The following is a 20,575-nucleotide window of genomic DNA, read 5'->3' as shown; positions in this document are numbered from 1 at the left end:
AAAATGTTGTGTTAATATCACATCAAATAATGAATGGCAAGTAAACAAGAATTGAGTATATTCTAAATGCTAGAAGCATTCATTTTCTTTTTAGCTTGATAGTATTTAAAAATATATGTGAAATATTTATGTACTGATTTGACAATTAATACCAACACTTTTAGTAAGAGTCTTTATATCTAAATAGCAAGAGCTTACTATCAATTCAAACTTTTCCACACTTTTTAAAATACGTAGTGACCAGAGCAACCAGAAATCCATGTCCTAGTTCAGGTGTAAATATGCCATTTTTGAATCCTTGCTTATTGAGCTTGGTGAGGCCAGTCTGGAAATTCAGGGTTCACACAAGTTTCTATATTCCATATTTCTTGATCCTTAAAGTAAAAAGTGGAGAAAATTCCATTTAATACTGAATAATGTTTTAGTTCCATCCATGATAGATTCACTTCTATAATGGCAGAAGGCAACCGGATGACACAAGGTAGCGTGTAAACATCATTCAGCTTCATACTGCATTGATTATGTGCTGAAAGCTGTTTATCATATTTCCTTGCTAAGTCTTGGCAGATGACTGGTGGTCAATAAAATCAATAATAACTGTTTGTTAAAAGCACCATAGATTTATCTATGCCATGTTAGACTTACTAGATTGGATGAATGTCCATTTTTACATATGATTTTATGTGACTAATGCTCTTGGGATAACATTATTCCAAGATAATGGGACAGCATAAGTGACATCATTTTATTAGTTTTATGAATTGATGTGCTTCATGAATGCATAAATATCAGCAGTGCTAGGTAATGGACTATACATATCTGTAGTAAAATAAGCTGTTGAGTATTTGCACTGATGAACAGAAACTAAAGTACAGACAATCAAAAGAGGTAGACTATGTCATAGAGTCATATGGCTTTGGATGAGTTGGGCTTACAGTTGAGCCTGTGTGTATTTGACCATCCAAGAATTTGCTCCCTACAAAATCACAAAGCCTGTTTATAAAGACCTGCTCTAGACAGAAAGTGTTTAATTTCCCATATTGCCATTTACTCCTCTCTGCAAACTGCTGTGTTCAGAGACTAATAATGCCTTAGACTGACAGAGAGTGCAGGCCAGAACAGTGTATTCTCTCAGGCTCTCCTGGACCATGGGAGTGAGTGATGAATATTTGGTGCCACACAGTTACTTCTTAAAGTGCAGGCTGCAAGCAAAGTAAGAGTAAGAGGAGATGAGCAAAAACCTCAATAAAGCTGAACTGATGCTACCCGGCTAGAAAGTCAGCGTCGCATGAATAAATCAGCGGTGGATGAGAATTAACCATCTACGTGTACTCCTGACAGAAGGTGGCTATTCCCGCACCAAAGAACAATGTTTCTATTTCCAAAGCCAGCTCTTTAAAAGGAACAGTTTCTTCTTTGATCAGAACTGTTAGTATAAAACACACAGTTCTGCTTCTGTGCAAGGCTTATGAAAAACAATTTTATTTGGCAGTGTTTAAATCCATTCTTAAACAATATCCTCTTCTAGTTCACATATTCCTTTTTATACTTACGGTGAAAGCTGCATCAGCTTTCTATTCTGAACTGGAATACGCATATTTTCTCTTCATCACATAGGCGAAAGGTACAAGAAAAAACTGAAAATAAACAGATACTTGCTTACAGATTTAAACTGTGTTTTATTTTTGTGTTTTCAAAAATGGACTTATAAATGTTTAGATCTGTAGAAATAAAGATACTTAATGCCTATGGACTTTTATTTTGAAAATCTACATATTAGTTTATGGGTTTTTTCTCGTAATTATTAATATCTACTTATTCGTTTGTGGTTTTTTATGTCTGTAAATGTTGAGATGCATTATTTTTTAGAAGAAGGACAATGCTCCATGGCTAAGCTGGTAGAATCTTACTGCCTACTTGTTACTTAGTTCTGACAGACAGGCAGGATGAACCCCCTACAAGGTAATTAGGCCTGTACCTCCGGTGATCTGGTCTGTGGAATATTCAACATACTTGTCACCTCTTTCCTTCTGCACCAGAATTTCTTTTCTAAATTTATTTTGTCACAAGGAATCTTAGGAGAAAAATGACTCAATTTCTCAGTAACTTTCATACACAAGAACTGAAGGAGTCCAGCTATCTGTTATGTCATTGAAGTTTTTGTAAGTTCATAAAACTGTGCTTTATAGGTATACTTCCTGGGCTTATCAGAAAGTGAACAGAACAGCAGTTAAACATGTGAGCTGTAGAGGCAGACAGCCAGGATTCAAACCCTGACCCTGCCAATTACAATGGGTGTGACTTCATAATCTTCCTGTGTCCCAGTTTTCTCACAGGAAGATGTGTGGATTATGAAGACTAAATGAGGAAATGCTGTAAAAATCTCAGAGCAGTGCCTGGCATGTAATAAGTGCCCAGTACATTTTAGCAAAAAGTATAAAATATAGGATTTCAAATTTAATGATTACTGTCAGGCTAATTTGAGAAATTTGAAATACCGGGTTATATTGCTAGTTATTAGTCTTCCTCTACTGATTATTTTCTTCATTGAACCAACGTTTATCTAACTTCTACTAAGTACAGAAACAGAGTGAAAGAAGGTAGATAAGAAACAGTCTATGGCATTGAGTTATTAGGGCTCAGTGGAAGACTTCTCACAGGAGCAGTTATAATAGAGTGGCAGGATGCTCAGGGTTAGAGCACAGCTATGGGCGCTATGGAGGAGGCTGAGGAGAACAGGTGATAGGGCTGGGAAAAGAGTCTGGGACCAAACTGTGAAGAGGAAGGGGACTGAGATGAACAGATCTGTTTTGGATAATCAGGTACAAACAGGAATTGAAACCATGGAGTGGATGAGTTTCTTGAGACAGGTGTGTTGAAGACTGGCGGGGAGGGGGAGTAAATGATGTTTATTTATTCATGACTAGACACTCAAAAAAAGTTTTATTGCTTTTTCAGCTTAAACTGAATCAGCCAAAATGAAGAAAACTCCCTCTCTACAGTTATTTAATAAAAGAATGTCTGCAATTAAACACAGCTGGGGTGGGGGGAGGTGGCGGGCATTGCTGGTGCAGGTGTAATTCTGGTGGGTGGGGTAGCAGCATCAGATTCCCCATTGGCAGGCTGGTCCGGTCAGCTGTGGAAGCTGACTCATCTCAACTGGGTGTGGCCAGGTTAGTTGGTCTGGTGATCTGAAGGTCTGGTCTAAGAAACTGGGGGAGGGCAAGCCTAGTGGACAGGAAGGGAGGGGCTCTATGGAGAAGGTCAGAGGGTGTCAAGGAGAAGGTAGCTAAGCGGGCAGATGGGACTGTGACTAGACCCATGGCCAACATGCTGCACTTTAGGCCTGGACAGTTTAAAAAGAAGGCAAAACCAGGGCCAAACAAAAGTGAAATGATGTCAATTTCCCTGACACAGATGCAGTTAGAAAAAAAGAAAACCTGCTGTTAAATATATTTTGCTCGGGTTTTCTTGGGTAATCTCACTTGGAGTTAGTTCTCAGTTTAGGATAGGGGCCCAGTTTAGGGTTGTGAGAACAGCACAGGGGAATGATTTTGGCTTTGAGATGTCCTTTGGGCTGAATTAGATATGCTGCTTAACAAAACCTAGATGGTCTCTGATAGTGTAGATACACTGTGGTGGCCATTCTATAGATAACTCTTGTTCTAAGGTTAAAAATTGACCCCAAATGTCAATATAAAAATATTAGCAAAACCTGGAATGTATTAAACAAGCATTTACCTTCATAAGTTGTTATGCTATGTTGTCCCCAGAGCAATATTAAAGTTTTAAGCTTTTAATATTGTCTTTTTCTGCTTATCAAAAGTATCTTTAAAACAATCTATTTTTATCTACCACAGATTAATGAAAAACTCAATTAGACCAGTCATTTGGTATCGTGTATACAAGACCTAAAAGCAGTCTAAAGTAGAATGAAGTGATTTTTTTTATTATATTACATTAATATTCCTCATGCCTAAAATCATTTTTTGTCATTTACAATAAAAAGGGGGACAACATGTATTCCAGTCATACATATAAATACTACAAAACTTATGTTAATTATTTTTACCCCTTTGACTTTCAATGTTTAAAAAATAAAATAAATTTAACTTTTAACATTTGCTTTAAGAATTAAAGCAAGATTTAAGATGTGAGGATAGGTTTGCTGCAGACATAGTTTTAGGTATTCTAACCTACATAGACAAAAAATGAATAACAATTACTTACTAACTTATTCACTAATAACTGCCTGAACTAGTGTTCTCCAAACCTGTGTGGCACTCTAAGGGAGTTTCCAAAGTTGGACAAATTTGGAAAAATGCTACATTGAATCAAGTGGCTTTGTTTGCTGCAGGATGTGTATATATAGGTGTATTGATACAATGTACAATGTGAACTACCAGCAGCCTATTCAGAATGGAGAATCTCAAACTTATTTAACTATGGAAAATTTGTGGAAGCAGAGTTTGAGAAATGCTGACCTAGAGTATAGATAAAACAAAAAGAATCGTGGAGTGCTCATACATATCTTCAGAAGTTTCCTTGCCTTTGAAAACAAACAAATCAATTATTGGCAGAAGTTCGATTTCAGAACCTTCTGGTCTGGCCTAATGTTCTTAAAAGTGTCATCACTACATACATGGAGTAATTTCGAGTTGGTTAAAAACAAATTCTCTTCGGCCTCTTTGTGAACAACCTCACAATAAAAATGGCTGAAGAAAACAACCAAACGGCTAATAAAAGCTACCCAGTGATGAATGGGTAGATAGCATTGAATATGATATGATTTCTGCTTCATTAAATCAAAAACTGCCCCTCTATTTGTATTTATGGCATCAGAATGCAGCCTTCTAAGCAAAATATTCTAAAGACAATATCTAGGATGAATAAAAATTAGAATCTTCAAATAAAGTATTTACATGTGTTAACTCATATGCTTTTATAAGTCAGGACTTCTTGGTTGCAAGTGGCAGGAAACCAACACAAACAAGCTAAAGCAAAAAAAAAAAAAAAAGACTCTCAGTGGACACTAACATGAATAAGTAAGAAATTAGATGCTGTTATAATTAACTGAGATTCGAAGATTTGTTACTGGAGCATAGTCCAACCTGACTGATACAGAGCGTGAACTCAGTTTCTAGCTTTATAGTTCCATTCTCCTTGTGAGTTGATTTTATTTCAGTTCCCATGAAATCCTCTGAGATCACCTAAGTGGGTTTCTGATCCTTTCAATGAATAATCCCTGATAAAACTGATAAACAAATGATATTTATTTATAACTATTTGGTTTCTTAAACATTTATCTTGTAATAGGTTCTTCTATCCTTCTCTATGCCAAAGTTAAGTTGTATGCATATATACACTTTGAAAAGTCCATCAACTTGTTTAGGTGAGGAAAGTGCAATGTATTATACTGATGGTAAGGACAAATGTTCCCTGTACATTATTCTCATTACACAAGAACAGATGGCTGTGATAATTGTCTCTTACTTTATGCAAACTGTGATTTGACCTGAAATTCCAATTAATAGCATCTTTTCATGGCATATACAGGAGAAACAATTTCTGCTACTTTAAACTGGTAACAATATCTTTATTGGAGAATATGAAAAAAACTAAGCCTTAACAGCTATTCTAGCTTTCTTATAGAGAAACAGAATACTTTTGTTTAATATATAAATCTTTGTATAGTATTCTTATTTCTCGAGCTTAATTCAACTGAATATTCTCTCTGGACCCATGAGGAAGAGGCTCACTCTTTTAGGCCACCTTTCAGAGCAGCTTTGGACTGTACCCTATGCTCTGAAAGGATCCAGAAAAGCACCCCAAGTTGGGGGATGAGATTTTTACGCAGTAATTGTTGACTGGTGAGACACTGACTTCTGTTTTACGTGAATAGTTTATGGTTGTGTTGAACTGAAATAGTAAATTATAAACATTTAAATTACCTTATCAAAATCCTTTCACAAATATAGTTTTAACTCCCTTACATCTTTGTAGGTGGGAAGTACGGACAGGTGATGATACTTGCAAGAAGTTTCCTGCAAGTAAGTGGCAGCATCGGTTCTCAAATCTGAATCTCCTGTTATCTAGTTATTTCCATTATGCCTAGGTATAAAAAGGAGTAACTGTCTTCTCTGTAACATTTTCCTTAATATCTGTAAAAATGTTTACATGGCACACAGAATGTTCTAATTGTACAAAAGAAATGTAAAAACATGAACATATGCTGCCTGTTACATTTACCACAGGAATATATAGACTATACTGTGTTTACTGCTGACATAGAGTTAACTGAATATCATTTTAGTGGCATTATATAACACATTTTGCTACATAAATCTTTAATGAGATGCCACCATAAAGCTAAGCAGATATTTTTTTCCAGAATATTTTGGAATTGAAGACATATTAACTGACAGTTTATTTTAAAATACTATTTAAATTGCACATTTTCATTTATAAAAACAAAGGTAAGAGAAAAATAACATCTGAGACAAGATTAAGAATGAATAGTGTTTAGAATAGAAAGGAAAAGAAAATCTTTGCTCAGTAGCATGAACACAAAAGGATCATTACAATTATATTACTGATTCAGTGACTTCTTTTTTTTTATTTTGAGACAGTCTCACTCTGTCACCTAGGCTAGAGAGCAGTGGTGAGATCTCGTCTCACTGCAACCTCTGCCTCCCAGGTTCAAGCAATTCTCCTGCCTCAGCCACCCAGGTAGCTAGGACTACAGGCATGCGCCACCATGCCCAGTTAATTTTTGTATTTTCAGTAGAGATGGGGTCTCAACATGCTGGCCAGGTTGGTCTTAAACTCCTGGCCTCAAGAGATCTGTCTGCCTCAGCCTCCCAAAGTGCTGGGATTACAGGCGTGATCCACTGCACCCAGCCCTGATTCACTGACTACTGAAACACCAGGAATTCAAGGATAATATCAGGATTTACGTAGGTGAACTCCTTAAAATCACAAAGTAATAGTAGTGGTTTCAATTGTCCATTTTAAAGTATCTACAAAATCACTTTTTTGGTGTTATAATTCTTTTAATGAGTTAAGTTGAATAAAGGAATATAGCAAGTACTGATACTAAATAAAAACTGCTACCAAATATTTGACTTATAAGACCAGTATTATTATTATTCATGTGTTATTATTTTTCATGGATTTTTGAAGGCCACAAATATCTGAAAAACATTTTAATCTGGCCAGTTGAAAACTAGTGAATTTCAACCAGATGTTTTTAATACCACTTTAAAAATAAACTTCAGCCATTTTACTGTATCTTGAGTGTGTAAGATGATGATTTACGCCTGTGGGAAATACTTCTCTGCAGGACTTGCTTTATCAGTAGAAATGACTAATATGATAGAATATGAATGAAAACTTTTCAGGTCTAGTAATAACCTGTGTTGATAACTAACTGCCCAACTTTGGGCAGTTAGTATAATTCTTTGCTGTCCTATTAGTATAGTTAGTATAATTCTTTGCTGTCCTATTCTTGCAGGGCATAGAAATTCTGAACCATGAGTTTTTGTGGAGATAGAAGTACCGTTAACTAAAACATAAACTATATGAGAAAACTGGCTGCTAACACATTAACTTCCTTATTAAGTAAATAAGGTGGAGGAGTAATGTTTGTTGTTCATCTAACAGATGACAAGTGAATGTTAAAATATGTCATCCTTCTGTCTTATTTTTTTTCTTGGCAGTTTAGTAATCCTCATATTGACTGAACAAAAATTATGTGTACTTACTGTTTTGGAAAGAATGTGCAAAAGATCAGAGAATAAATGGTCTTCTAGCCTACTTACGTCATGTCTCAAGGGTTTTAACATTCTTTTTCGGTAGGTAGATATGTAAATTTCAACTCAGGCAGCACCAGTGTCTGTCTACTCATAATTTCTATTGCCAATAAAACAAATGATTTAACATTTCAAGTTGACAAGGGGCTTGACAGAGATTTAAAGGTTTCTTTTGGTCTTAATAGATCAAGGATAGGCTCATCATAAAAAAATAATAATGTTGTGGTCTACCCATCCTAATTAGCTTGTGACTCTAAATTCTTTTTCCAGAGTGATTAGTTTTTTAGTTCCAAGGATACTTTGTAGAGCAATTTAACAGGTACTATAATTAGCAGTTTAAAAGTGAAATCAAAATATGAATAAAAAACCGGCTGCGAACTCAAGTTTTGAAAACTTTCAAAATTAAATGTCATTTTCAAAAATTTAAATTCAACTGTTCTGAAAACAGTGGTGTGTGCCCAGTTAGGCTTCAATTTGTGCTAAATGAAATCTCCATCAGTACTAATATGATTTAATAGGTTATATGTGAGAATAGAATGACTGTAAACATGGATCACATTCAACTGGGTTAAGGAGTTGAGAAAACTTTCACTGATTGCTGAAAATTAATGACTTTTTTCCTTGCTGTAAACAAAATATCAATGTTCCAGCCTTAACTCCAGGGTTGGCCACTTGCAAAAGCTACCCTTTCTAGTCTCCAAGGTATTCTGGGAGACTGAGTGAGGCCACAGATGAGGCCTGGGCACCATCTTCACTACTCTATCTCATCCTTGGGTATGCAACTCAGTGATGTAAAAAAAGCTCCTTCCAATCATCCTGAATCCCTGCCCTGCACTCCACAGCCCCAACTAAATGGGTCACCTAAAAAAATGAAAAGCAAATTCATACACATCTCTTCAAGAGTGGTTCCCTTCCTTCTAAGCAGTGTGGGCATATTATAAGAATCTTCCTCATGAGGCTTATTTCGTTTATGCCTGTGTGTGTACAGGGAGCAACAGATAAATACAAAAATAACATAATTAAAATATATAGCATGCCACACAAGGATAAATACTACTGAGGAAACCAAAGCTGAGAGGGAACTAGCGGGTGTCTGGGTGGGTGGCGCTGTAAAGATGATACCTGAGCAAAGAGCTGAAGGATGCAAGTAAGTGACTCATTCGGATGTCAGGTAACTGGGGAAGAGAGCTTCAGGCTGAATGAACACTAAATGCAAGGGCCCTGGGGTGGGGAGGTGCCTGGCGTCACTTGAAGAACAGCAAGAAGCAGTGTGGCTACAGCAGAGGGAGTAAGTGGGAGGCAATGAGGTCGAGGGGGCCACAATGGAAAAGAGGTCATGTAGGTCCTCATAGACCATTCCAAGGACAGGCTGAGAAGCGTAGGAACAATTGGAGAGTTTTGAGCAGAGGAGTGGCACGACCTAACATGTTGCTAAAGCCTCTTAGTGTCTAGCCATGTGGAAATATCATCAAAAGAGACTGGAAAGATAAATCTGGTAACAGGTGTCCCAAAGTTTGCACATATTTGCACATGTAACTACTGAGAGGAAAGAGGTTGAATTCTGGAGAAGTGGGTGTGTGTGTAGTTGGGAGGAGGAGGTTTCCCTAGGAGATGCACCTTGGCTTCCAAGCCGCCACTTCGCAAATTCCGGTCCTGACACTCTAGTCCCAGGTCCCAACTCCAGAAAGGTTCCGGACCAAGTCAGCACGTCGCGTTGCCATGGCGACCGCAGGCTGCCCTCTCCCGTCTGTCTTTTGAGCACGTGGCACCAGGACCCCGCGTTCTCTCCAGCTCCAGAGCCAGGTCTGGCCCACAGCCGGGCTCATTAGTATTCCGCCCGCGGCGTCTCCCCTACCCTCCGCCGTGCCTCACCAGGTCTGCCTATCCATCAGCGACAGACTCCCGACGTCCGCGCGACCTCACCGCCCCCACTCCAGTCCCTCCCCGGGGGTTCGCAGCCCGCCCTGCCCTCGAGCGTGCCTAGCGGCCCCGGGCACTGGCGCGGCTCTACCCAGCTACGCAGTGCTTTCCAACACACTGGCCGCGGCCACTGGCTACAGACCAGCCGTGGAGAGGGGGCGTCCTGCGTCCCGCTCGCAGGCAGCGCGCCCCGAGAGACCCGCTCTAAGGCATCCCCGCAACAACTCTGTGGGGGCATTCAAGTCCCCCGTGCGCCGGTTAAGATTCCCCCGTGCCTCCTGCAATGCACCAGACCGGGGAGGTAAACATCGAAGGCACCTGCATTGCGCCCCCACTGGGATGCGCTGTGCGCAAGAGACGGGGACCGTCTGCTGCAAAACCGGATGATGGAAGACGCAGGGAGTTAGGAGTGGGTTTTTCTCAGGACTCACCTTATGTAGTTTCCACATGGCCCCCAGAGCCTTGACTTCGTGGCTGGAGTGTTTGCCCTCCTCCAAGCACTGGTAGCACACGGGCATCTTGCACTGCACGCAGTACATGCTGTGGTTCTCCAGCTCGTGGTCTGTGCAGGTGGAGACCTTGCGCGGGCTCAGCCTCCGGCTCACACGACCCTGGGCCGGGGGCACCAGGCGGTGCTTGGCTAGGGGCCCCCGGGGCGGGTGGCAGCGCAGGCGGCACGGATCGCAGTAGAAGACATCGCACTGTTCGCACATGACGGTGGCCTCCTTGGGCGCCTTCTCACAGAGCTGGCACTTGAGGGCCGCAGCTTTGCTCTGCTGGTAGCGGTCAATTACCCCTTCCAGTACGCGATTCTTGGGGAAGCCGCGGAGCCCCCGGTCATCCAGGATGAGGCTGCGGTGACACTGGGGGCAGGTGATACAGGAGTTGCGGGGCACCGGGGCCAGTGCCGGTGACAGGTGGGTGGCCGGTGGCGGCATAGCCGGGGGAAACACGCGGACGCCGTTGGGGGACTTCTGGCACGGGGTAGTGGGGGCGCTGGCGAAACCCCCGTAGGAGCCATAGCCGCTGTCCGCCTCGCTGTATAGGCTCATCTTGTCCAGGTCGAGATAGTCATAGTCGGAGACCCCGGAGCCCGAGGCCCGACGACTCTGGGGGGACTCAGACTCCGGGGTCTGCACCAGGATGTTGCGGGCGCACGCCTGGCACAAATTGTGAGAGCAGGGCAGGATGATGGGCTCCCGATAGAAGGAGCCGCACACCGGGCATTTCAACTCCTCTTCCATCTCCTCCATGGGGACCGGTCTGGGAGGAGGCAGCGACGGCTGCAGCGGGTGCCTGAGCTGGCTAAGTGGTCGACGGGCCCGTCTTGTCCAGCACCCTGGCCAGCGGCGGCGGCGGCGGTGGTGGCGGCGCCTTCCCGCGCAGTGCTGGCGAGGACACCCGGAGAGGCGCTAGCTCTGTGAGTCGCTGCAGCGGAGCCGCCGCGCCGCGCGCCAGCCCGGACCGCCCCCTCCTGCCCTCCTAGTCCCGCCCCGGCCCATGAGCCGCGGCCCATTGGACGGCGGGCACGAGATCGAAGCTCTCATTGGCCACGAGACCCGTCCGTCTCCTCGTCTCCGCAGGCCGCAGGGGGTTCGGCAGAGTCTGAATATAGGGGAGTCTTCGCTCGCGGTTGCATGATCTCTGGAGGGGGCCGGCGTGCGGAGGCTAGGGGGACCGGGAAGGAGGAATTAGGCGGGATGACTCATCCTCGCTCCGCTTCCTTCCGACCTCCGGTGCAGTCTCCCAGGAGCTGAGGGCGTGAGAAACCCCTCCCCGCAGCGAGTGGGCTGGCGGAGGGGGCTGGGGCTTCTCGCCAGCGTTTGCGTTTGGCTCCCAGCTCTGAGCTCCGCGCCCACCTACCGCGGGCGCATGCTGCGCAACACGGAGGACGCCCCTTCTCTTCCGCTGCTGGCAGCCTTCGCAGGCGCCTCACCCGGGCCTAGGCTTCTGCACGGCAGTGGGGCTTTTCTCCCTCTCAGTAAATCCGCTGACTCCGTGCCCTGGAGCTCCCCCATCCCGGGAGTCTGACGGCGCTGGTGCAAGGCCTGGCGACACTCTTGGCTTCTTTCATCCTGCGTCCCTCGTTTCCTAAAGAGCATGTATAAAGTCGATTTCCTAGTGTCGCCATAAGATTCAGCTGGGTAACCGATGGAAATGGTCAGCATTAGTCAGAATCTATGACCCCTTCGTTTCATGCTTTAAATTATACCTCGGCCCAGAGGCCTCAGTGACATGGTGTGAACGTGCTTCCTTCCACGGATCTCTCTTCCTCCTCCCGGCCTCCCAAAGCACCTGGCTGAGCTTTCACGAGGCCCGCAAGGCCTTTGGTTCTATTGAGGCAAGAATAGTTTGTCTATTTCTGAGTGCCCGTAGTTTAGTAAAGCTCTGTAAATGAATCACTGTGTGGCTGCGGAGTCTCAGTGTTTGACTCCAAACAGCATTATTCAACCCCACGTGCCCTGAGCATCTGCCATAGCTTACAGCATGGTGTGCCTTTCTGTTTCCGCCAATGAGGGGCGTGGTGAGGCGGTGGTTCTAGTGTTAGTCCCTGTAAAAGGAGGGAGGGAGGGAGGAAGGAAGAGAGGGGAAAAAGGAAAGGCGGAAGGAAGGGAAGAAAGGGAGGGAGGAAGAAGAAAAGGAAAGGAAAATCTTTGAGTCAAGTGACATTCTGAGGTAGTAACATTTGAAATAGTACATAGCTGGCTTTTGCTGAGTGATTCATGAAGGACAGGACAAAAATTCTTTGCAAGTTCTAGAAATGTTCCAATTTTCCACCTTCCAGACGAGATAACTTCATTATATGCAGCTATGTTGATAATTTAAAAGTACTTTATTGTCCAGAAAAAAAAAATGGACATTTTATAACACTGCCCTTGTAGAAATTGTCCCATAAACTAGGTTATCTTTTCAACATCTTTAGCTGCAAAGAGAACAGTAGGATCATTGTGTGGGGGAATAAAGTCCCCATTGTTATTTAAAGCCATGTTAATCATACATGTGATATGATTTATTTTTAAGCTGGCTTTCAACTAGTGGAGACCAGAGCATCCAAAGGTATATGTACTCTGTTTACAGACACAGATAAAATTTCTTCAGGTATGGTTGGGACATTAGCTGCACTTGTAGGATACACTTAATTTATAGGTCCCAAGATAAATTACTTATACTTAATTTAATATAGTATAATTTAATTGAATTGTAATGAAAGTTAATTATTGAGAAAATATTAGAAAGGAGTGTCCTTTTATGGCTTTTGTATGCATTTGACCACAAATCACAATACTCTGGACCAGCAAGGTGAGCAGCTGTTACACTTCGTATGAGTTTGAACTCTGCTTATGATAGTATATCATCTAAGAGATCTTATTAGCAGAAAGTTTATGCTTAGTTCAAAGTAAAGGAGAATCTTAGAGGATGTCTCATGGTGTAATGCAGTGTTGGGTTCACAAAAAGAACAACATAGATTTATAATATAGTCAATATAGTAAGAGTTGGTCTATTATGAAGTCGCTTGAGATGATTTTATTAGATCTGTTTGGTTAGGAATTAGCTAAATCAGTCAATCTTAGGAGAGCTCTTAAAATGACTCATTTGTTGAGAGTTCACCCTGTTCCAAACAGGGGGTTTATTTATTCATATACATTACTTGGTTAAATCCCTATAATTACAAGAAGAGGTAGGCACAATTATTCCCATTTTACAGATAAATAAACTGAGGATACACAAAGACACTTAAGTACTCAAGGTCAAATATGGTGAGGCTGGGATTGGAACCCAGGCACATATAAGTTTGTTCCTTTGTTCATTCATTCAACAAGTGCTGAGTTCTACTCTCTTCAAGCTCTGAATGTGATAAGTACACAAAATGCTCTTTGTTAACTTCTATGATAGTCTGCTTACCTTCCCTGAAAGTTTACTTTTTTTCCTCTTTTTTTTTTTTCGTTGAGATTGGAGTCTTGCTCTGTTCCCCAGGCTGGAGTGCAGTGGCACAATCTTGGCCCACTGCAACCTCCATCTCCCAGGTTTAAGCGTTTCTCGTGCCTCAGCCTCCCGAGTAGCTGGGACTACAGGTGTGCACCACCATGCCTGACTAATTTTTGTATTTTTTTTTAGTAGAGACAGGGTTTCACTATGTTGGTCAGGCTGGTCTCAAACTTCTGACCTCAAATGATCCACCTGTCTCAGCTTCCTGAAGTGCTGAGATTACAGGTGTGAGCCACCACGCCTGGCCAAAAGTTTACTATTTTTCTTGAATTCATTTCTTTAAAATATTTTTGAAGGCCTTTGAAGATTTTACCCTCATGTTGCACTATTTGGCCATAATGTGCTTTATAGCATCCCAATGACTTGTTTAAAGGGGAATAAAAATTGAAATGTAATTGATAATATTATAGAAATATTATACCATTGAGGGAATATCTTCTGTCTTCCAGCTGGTGATGAGTCCATGCCCTGAAGCACAAGGATTGATAACCCTGTAATTTCATCATTCCTGGGATGACTGCAGATGTTCTCTTTTGTGTAAAGTGCCTAATGATCCTCTGAAACTTCCTATTCACCCAAATTATGTTCTTTAGCAATGAGAGCAATTACATTTAAAATGCAGTAACAGCTTTTGCATTTTTTAAAACAGATAAATGTTTTTCTTTTTTTGATAAATGTTTTTCAATGAAAAATTGAGTTGCTTTCCTATTTGCTTTTGACTACAATACTTGATTATTAACAAAACAGTCTCTGTGAGTCTAAAGAATGAATTCAGAGAAGAAAGGTTTTTCTTTCCACATTCTGTCCTAGAGCAGTCTAGCCTTAGTTGTGGGGGGCGGGGAGGGGGGCGGTAAATCAGGGGAAAGGAGCTGATCTTAGGCTCTAACATTTTAAGATTATCTGACATGTATGTACACATATTTTATTAACATATTTGAATAAGGGTCTTGCTGCATGTGGTTTGTAAAAGTGCATCACTTGAAAAGTGATAAATGTGATGTTTCTATTCTCAATAGAAATTCTGAAGAAACTTCTTTTTATGTAATAATTTACCCCATTTAGTCCACTAATATTAAATTTTATACTTGTAATTTTGTACTATTCTTTAATAACATATATTTATTTATTGTTGATATTCTTTGGTAATTTTAATTATGTGATTATTATAGTGAATTATGAGCTTTTTCCCATTTAGTACTACTGGAAGATGGCCATATTCAAATTCTGTAGTATTTTTTATTGTAAGTAATATATTACTGATGCTTTGGGAAGGGTAGACTGGAGAATCGGAGAAAATGAAGATTTAATGAATTCTATATGGAGGTAAGAGAGCTCGAGGATAAATCCAGAAGACCTAACTTGTGAATAACAGGAATCTCAGAATGAGGAAATAACACAGGTAGAGGAAAAAATCATAGTTGGAAAACATTTCCCTGAACCAAAAAAAGATATAAAATTACAGATTGAAAGGATTTTAGAATTATGATGACACTCATGAAAAAAGACCCCATTATATACAGACACAATTCTTAACTCAGAAGGAAAAAAAAAAAGATCATTTTATAAGCTCCCAGACAGAAAGAACAGCTTAATTGTAAAGGAAAAAGAATCAGATTGGCATTGGACTTCTTTCTACAACCTTACAGGTGAAAATAATGTGAAACAAATTCTACAGCCTACTAAAAGTAAAAGAAGTCACCCTGTCATAGTCCATTTTTGTTGCTATAACAGAATACCACAGACTGGATAATTTATAAGGAACAGAAATATATTGGTTCACGGTTCTGGAGGCTGGGAAGGCCCAGATCAAGACAGTGGCATCTGGTGAGGGCCTTCTTGTTGCATCATCCCATGGTGGAAGGGCAGAGAGAGGGCAAGATAAGAGGGCAAGAGGGGGCTGAACTTGTCCTTTTATAAGAAACCCACTCCCGCGATAAGAAACCTGTTCCCATGGTAATGGCATTAACCTGCCCATGTGGGTGGCGCCCCTGTGACCTGAACACTTCTTAAAGGCCCCAACCCCTGACACCTTCTCACTGGGGATCAAGTTTCTAACACGTGAACTTCGGGGGACACAGTCAAACCATAGCACAGCTTCAATATTTTATAGCCTGCCAAAAGATCATTTGCTTGTCTGGTCAAAGAAGAATATTTGCAAGAATTTAAAGAATAGAGCACTCTCACATTCCATCTGAGAAAAATACTTGAGAAGACTTTTAAATAACAAATAAATCTTAACAGAGTCCTCAGAATGGGTTAGGAGTGAGTGAGTGGTGACCTGAAAGCATCCTAAGGACCTGATTCTGGGGAGAAAGAAGAAATGAGAAAGGAAAGGTGGGGAATAAAATGTTTCTGTTGGAGGGATTACTTGGTATCCTTTTTTCTCACATAATATTAAAACATTACATGTATTATGAGGCGTGGGAAAGGAATATAACTATTTATTCCATGGAAAGTAAAATAGAACTTGCAAATTAACACACATTGGGAAAATATTCTGTGAAACTCTACGACAGTTTTTAAAACCTAAAGGAAAGGGATACTTTCTGGCAAAATTATATTAATTGAATTAATGCCTCGAAGTAGAAAGATTGAATAGACCAACCTCCATAAAAGGGATGTGAAAGATAATTTCAGATTTATCATTAAAAAGGAAAGGATGGTTGCACTGATGAGTTCTAGTTAATTTTTTTAAAACAAGCAACTTTAATGGTATTGAAATAATCAAAACTAAAGAAAAATATGTACTATTTCCCAGTCTACTTGATGAAGTCATCATAACTTTAATAACAAAACATGATCATATAGTTAATAGAGAACACAATAAATCAAAAACTATGGCCCAAAAACTAAGTGTTAGATGTAAAAGTGCTAAATAGGATGTTGGCAAATAAATTTCAGATTTGTATAAAAAGATTAACAAACTATGACCAAGTAGGGCTTTTCCTAGGACTGCAAATATAGTTGAGTGTCAGGAAAACTATCAACAGAATTTATTACATGAAAAATTAAAGGGGAAGAATTTCCTCTTTTGGCCATATGGGAGTAATCTTCCTTCCATCAATGACTAAAAAGCAGGAATAACTATAAGAAACAACCATTGTCAGACACTGGCAGGATGTGTAGGACTTTAATTCCTTGGAGAAGGCAACACAGAGATGAGCCCTACCTTCAGCCAGGATTTCTACCAGATGACAATTTCCAGACTTTGGAACACAGAAGAGAAACCCAAATGAAGCTCACCAGTCTGCCCTAGTTGAAGAGACAGAGAATTTTGGGAAGGCCAAGAGAACTAGAATTTGCAGAGAGTTAAGAGATAGAGTTTCAGATATCTGTGTGAGGGTTTGCTTGGACTTTTGACTGAACACAATATGTGCATGTATAGGGTGAACCTCCACCAGATTGGACAGTAACAACTTCTGAGGAAAGAGCACTTATTGGAATTGTAATACAAACAATTCTAAGAGTACACACAGAACCAGGAATTATTCATATTCCCTTCAGCCAGAATGAAGATAACTCATTGAATGTACAAAACTCAACGGAATCTCTATGTACTAACCATGCACATTGAGCAGTTGATATTAAAAACTGTACCATTTACATTAAGAAAATCAACTCCACAAAATATGTGCGAGATCGCGGCACTGAAAACTATAAAACATTCCAGAGATAAATTAAAGATGACCTCAATAAGTGAAAAGATATACTATATCCAAAAAATGAAAAGATACATATAAATGGAAAGATACACACCTGAGCCCCTGTGGGGTCCCCACCCCGGCAGTGTGAATCTTCTCCCAAGGGGACCCTGAGGTAGGGGCATGCAACATTCCTAGACCGGGAAGTCCCACATGTGCCCCAGAGACAGCTGTAGCAAACAAGCTGCCCTCCCCATTCCTGACAGCTTGGGCCTCAAGGGTGGCCAGGGGCAGATTTAGCTGTCACAATTCCTGTCAGTCCATGGCAGCTCCACACTGGAAGCAAAACAGATGGAGGTGAAAGTGGAATGTGAGAGGGGCTGCAGCTCACTCCTTCCTCTTCATGTGGGATGGAGGCAGGGGGGTCAGCCCTCCTCCTTGCCTCTTACCCACACAGGCCCCCTACTTCTCCTTCAATAAGCAGAAAAATATGCTATATTCAATAAATGGAAATATATACTTAGACTGAATATGGCTAAAATGGTAATTTCCTCCAAATTGATCTATAGATTCAATATGCTTCTAGTAAAAATTTCAGAAGGTTTGTTTTTTGGTGGAAATTGATAAATTGATTCTAAAATGTACATGAATATGCAAAGAAGCTAGAACAGCTAAAACTATTTTGAAAAAAAGATAATACTTGAAAGAGTCATACTAACTGATTTTAAAACTTATTTTGAAGCTGTAATAATTAAGGTATTGTGTTAATGACTTAAGGATTGACATATAGATCAATGAAAAAGAATAGAATCCAGAGATAGACTCACGTATCTATAATCAATTAATTGTACGTAAAGATTCTAAATAAGCTGTATGGAAACATCTATTGAAGTAAAAAATATACCCACTTTTCAACTCACCAATTCCATTGCTAGAAAACTACATTATAAAAAAATCAATATGTAAGAAGACTTGTAGAAAGATGTTTATGTTATCCCCAAACTAGAAAAAAAATCAACTTCCACTGATAGTGTCATGGTTGAATAGATTATATTGCATCCATGCCATGGACTATGATAAATCCATTAAAAATAATGAATTCATTAGCATTTGATTTTGAGGGATTTTCATCAAATATTGTTATTGGTAAAAATAAGATACATAGGAGGGTATATAAGATAATTTCACTTTTGTTAGGCTGACAGTGCCCCTCCTTAAAGCACCTCTATGTACATATGTTTACATATGATTATATGAAGATGTAGAAACTTATTAAAGCATGCTCACCAGGTTGTAAACCATGGTTACTTGGAAACATCGGGGGTAAATTATAGGTGGAGATGGAGGGGTAGAGTATAAGCCGTTTAAAAGGTGCCAGTTTTACTTCCCCAGCATATGGGATATTTTACTTATGTAAACTAACTTTATGAGTGACAACGTGTTTCTCTCTCTCTCTCTCTCACACACGTCTATTTTAAAAGAAAAACACCTAGATTTATATATACTGTTATATATGGTTATTCTAATACCTTATCAAATGAAAAAGACTAAGTCGCAGGCTAATGTGTGTATTATGATTCTCTTTTGTTAAGAAGCCACCAACCAACCCATCTACCCCTAGACACAAATATATTACTTGAATTTACACGTATGAACAAGGAGAAAGAGGGTGTCACAATACTATGTTGTTAGCACTGCTATGGAGTTAGGGTTGGGAATGCAGCGAAAAGGGAGATGATTGGCTTTCTACATGATTGTACATTGTTTTATAACAAGTGTATGTGATTAATGTGTTGTAAGTTGAAAAACATCTAATATATAATTTTTTAATAGATTTTCAAATTAATTTCTGAAGGACCGTGAGCACTTCTACTTTGGGATTCCCATTCTTCTATCTAATCTTCATGGTTACACACTGGAATTCTGAAGCCCCTCTTATGTTTCTAATCTTTTATTTTGGAATTCTATTTTATGTGTGCTATTATAGTGTTAATCTGATTCGTATCATTTGCTCTGTCCTTCTTAGAAATCATAGCTACTTTCTTCTTAAGCCTCCCAATACAGTCCAATGCCATTGTTCCCTGTATTGTTCTCTGGATCTGTCTTCCTGGTGAATTTCTCTACAATCTGTAAGTTTTAAAATATTTTTCCCTGCCTTTAAGATGAAGATAATTTGCCAGAAAAATAAATTTTTTTGGTAGAATCTCTTTTCTTTAGGTGGTTAGTAAATGTTTCCCCAGGCTCTTCTGTAATGTTTAAGTCTTAAAGTCAGAAGTCATTCACACCACAATTTCTTTTAAATTTAATGGTTACTGCTTTGGGTAATGCTGGAAGACTCTGAGTATAGGAATTCTACTCTTAGGATTTTGAAATTGGGAAATTGAAAGACTAAGTATGTTAGTTGGAGGGCTAGGCAAAAAGGTAATGAGGTACTAGAAGCCAAATTAGCCAATGTGGTTATATGGAAGCTAGTTTCAAGGTGTGGTAGAATTAGTAGTGCTTAGCAGTATCTTGGTGTCTTTTCCTTCCTGGACATGTGGGAGACTATACATCCTCACTCTTTGTTATTAGGCAACACCTTGTGACCAGTTCTGGCCAAAGACATGTGTGCCGAAATGATAAGTGTTACTTTTAAACCAAATCAGATAATAGTTCCTACACAATGTTATGGAGAATGTACTGAGATTTTGTTTCACCACAAGATCAAAGCTGCTTGGACAGCTGAATCTCCACATGGAAAGCAGTCATCAGAATCATTGAGTCACTGCTTGGAGAACAACAGAGGAGAAATTAACTTTGGTTGTGAAGGTATGAGGGATCAGTATTGCTCTAATATGGCATAGCCTAACCTGACTAAAACAGTAGTAAAGAGATGAGGACTAAGTTCTGATTTTTTATCTCACCCAAATTCCTATCTAAGGAGTCTGGGGAATCATGCCCTACAAACCATAAATTCTCATCAGATGAGTTTTATTTAGCCCTGTATATCGTGACTCACTTTCCAATCTGACTCTGGCATAACAAGGATGAAAATAAAAATGTCTTACCCAAGCTATATTTCCTTGCCATACCATGAAATTGCCCTGCAAAGTCCCTTGTGGGAAAAATCCACATTCTATAGTGAATCTCCTTTCCCCTTTGTTTTCCTTCTTTCCTTTCCAGATCCAGGAGATAATCAACTAAGAGCCACGTACCCTTTTAAGTCTGATAAGAAAC

At 40.2% G+C, this 20,575-nt stretch overlaps 1 protein-coding gene and 1 long non-coding RNA gene across 4 annotated transcripts in view; one reads left to right on the top strand and one right to left on the bottom strand.

Moving 5' to 3' along the window:
* Positions 1–12,110, bottom strand: part of TRIM9 (tripartite motif containing 9) — a 115,375-nt gene extending 103,265 nt beyond the window's left edge. For 2 of the 3 annotated variants that reach the window (XM_011999743.1, XM_011999741.1), the window contains exon 1: positions 10,163–12,103. In XM_011999743.1, coding sequence (XP_011855133.1) covers positions 10,163–10,984 — 822 coding nt within the window. In that variant the 5' untranslated portion in view covers positions 10,985–12,103. Of the gene's footprint in view, positions 1–10,162 lie in introns of all 3 variants that reach the window. The other variant, XM_011999742.1, reaches the window with a different exon arrangement.
* On the top strand, positions 6,003–7,285 carry LOC105553613. The gene is made up of 2 exons (XR_001008182.1): positions 6,003–6,050; positions 6,630–7,285. It is a non-coding gene; the product is annotated as an uncharacterized LOC105553613 (long non-coding RNA).
* Positions 12,111–20,575: the final 8,465 nt, after the last annotated feature.

This window comes from Mandrillus leucophaeus, unplaced genomic scaffold, assembly GCF_000951045.1.
Source record: "Mandrillus leucophaeus isolate KB7577 unplaced genomic scaffold, Mleu.le_1.0 Scaffold60, whole genome shotgun sequence".
NCBI classification, from domain to species: Eukaryota; Metazoa; Chordata; class Mammalia; order Primates; family Cercopithecidae; genus Mandrillus; species Mandrillus leucophaeus.
This window is presented reverse-complemented; position numbering and strand designations above follow the sequence as displayed.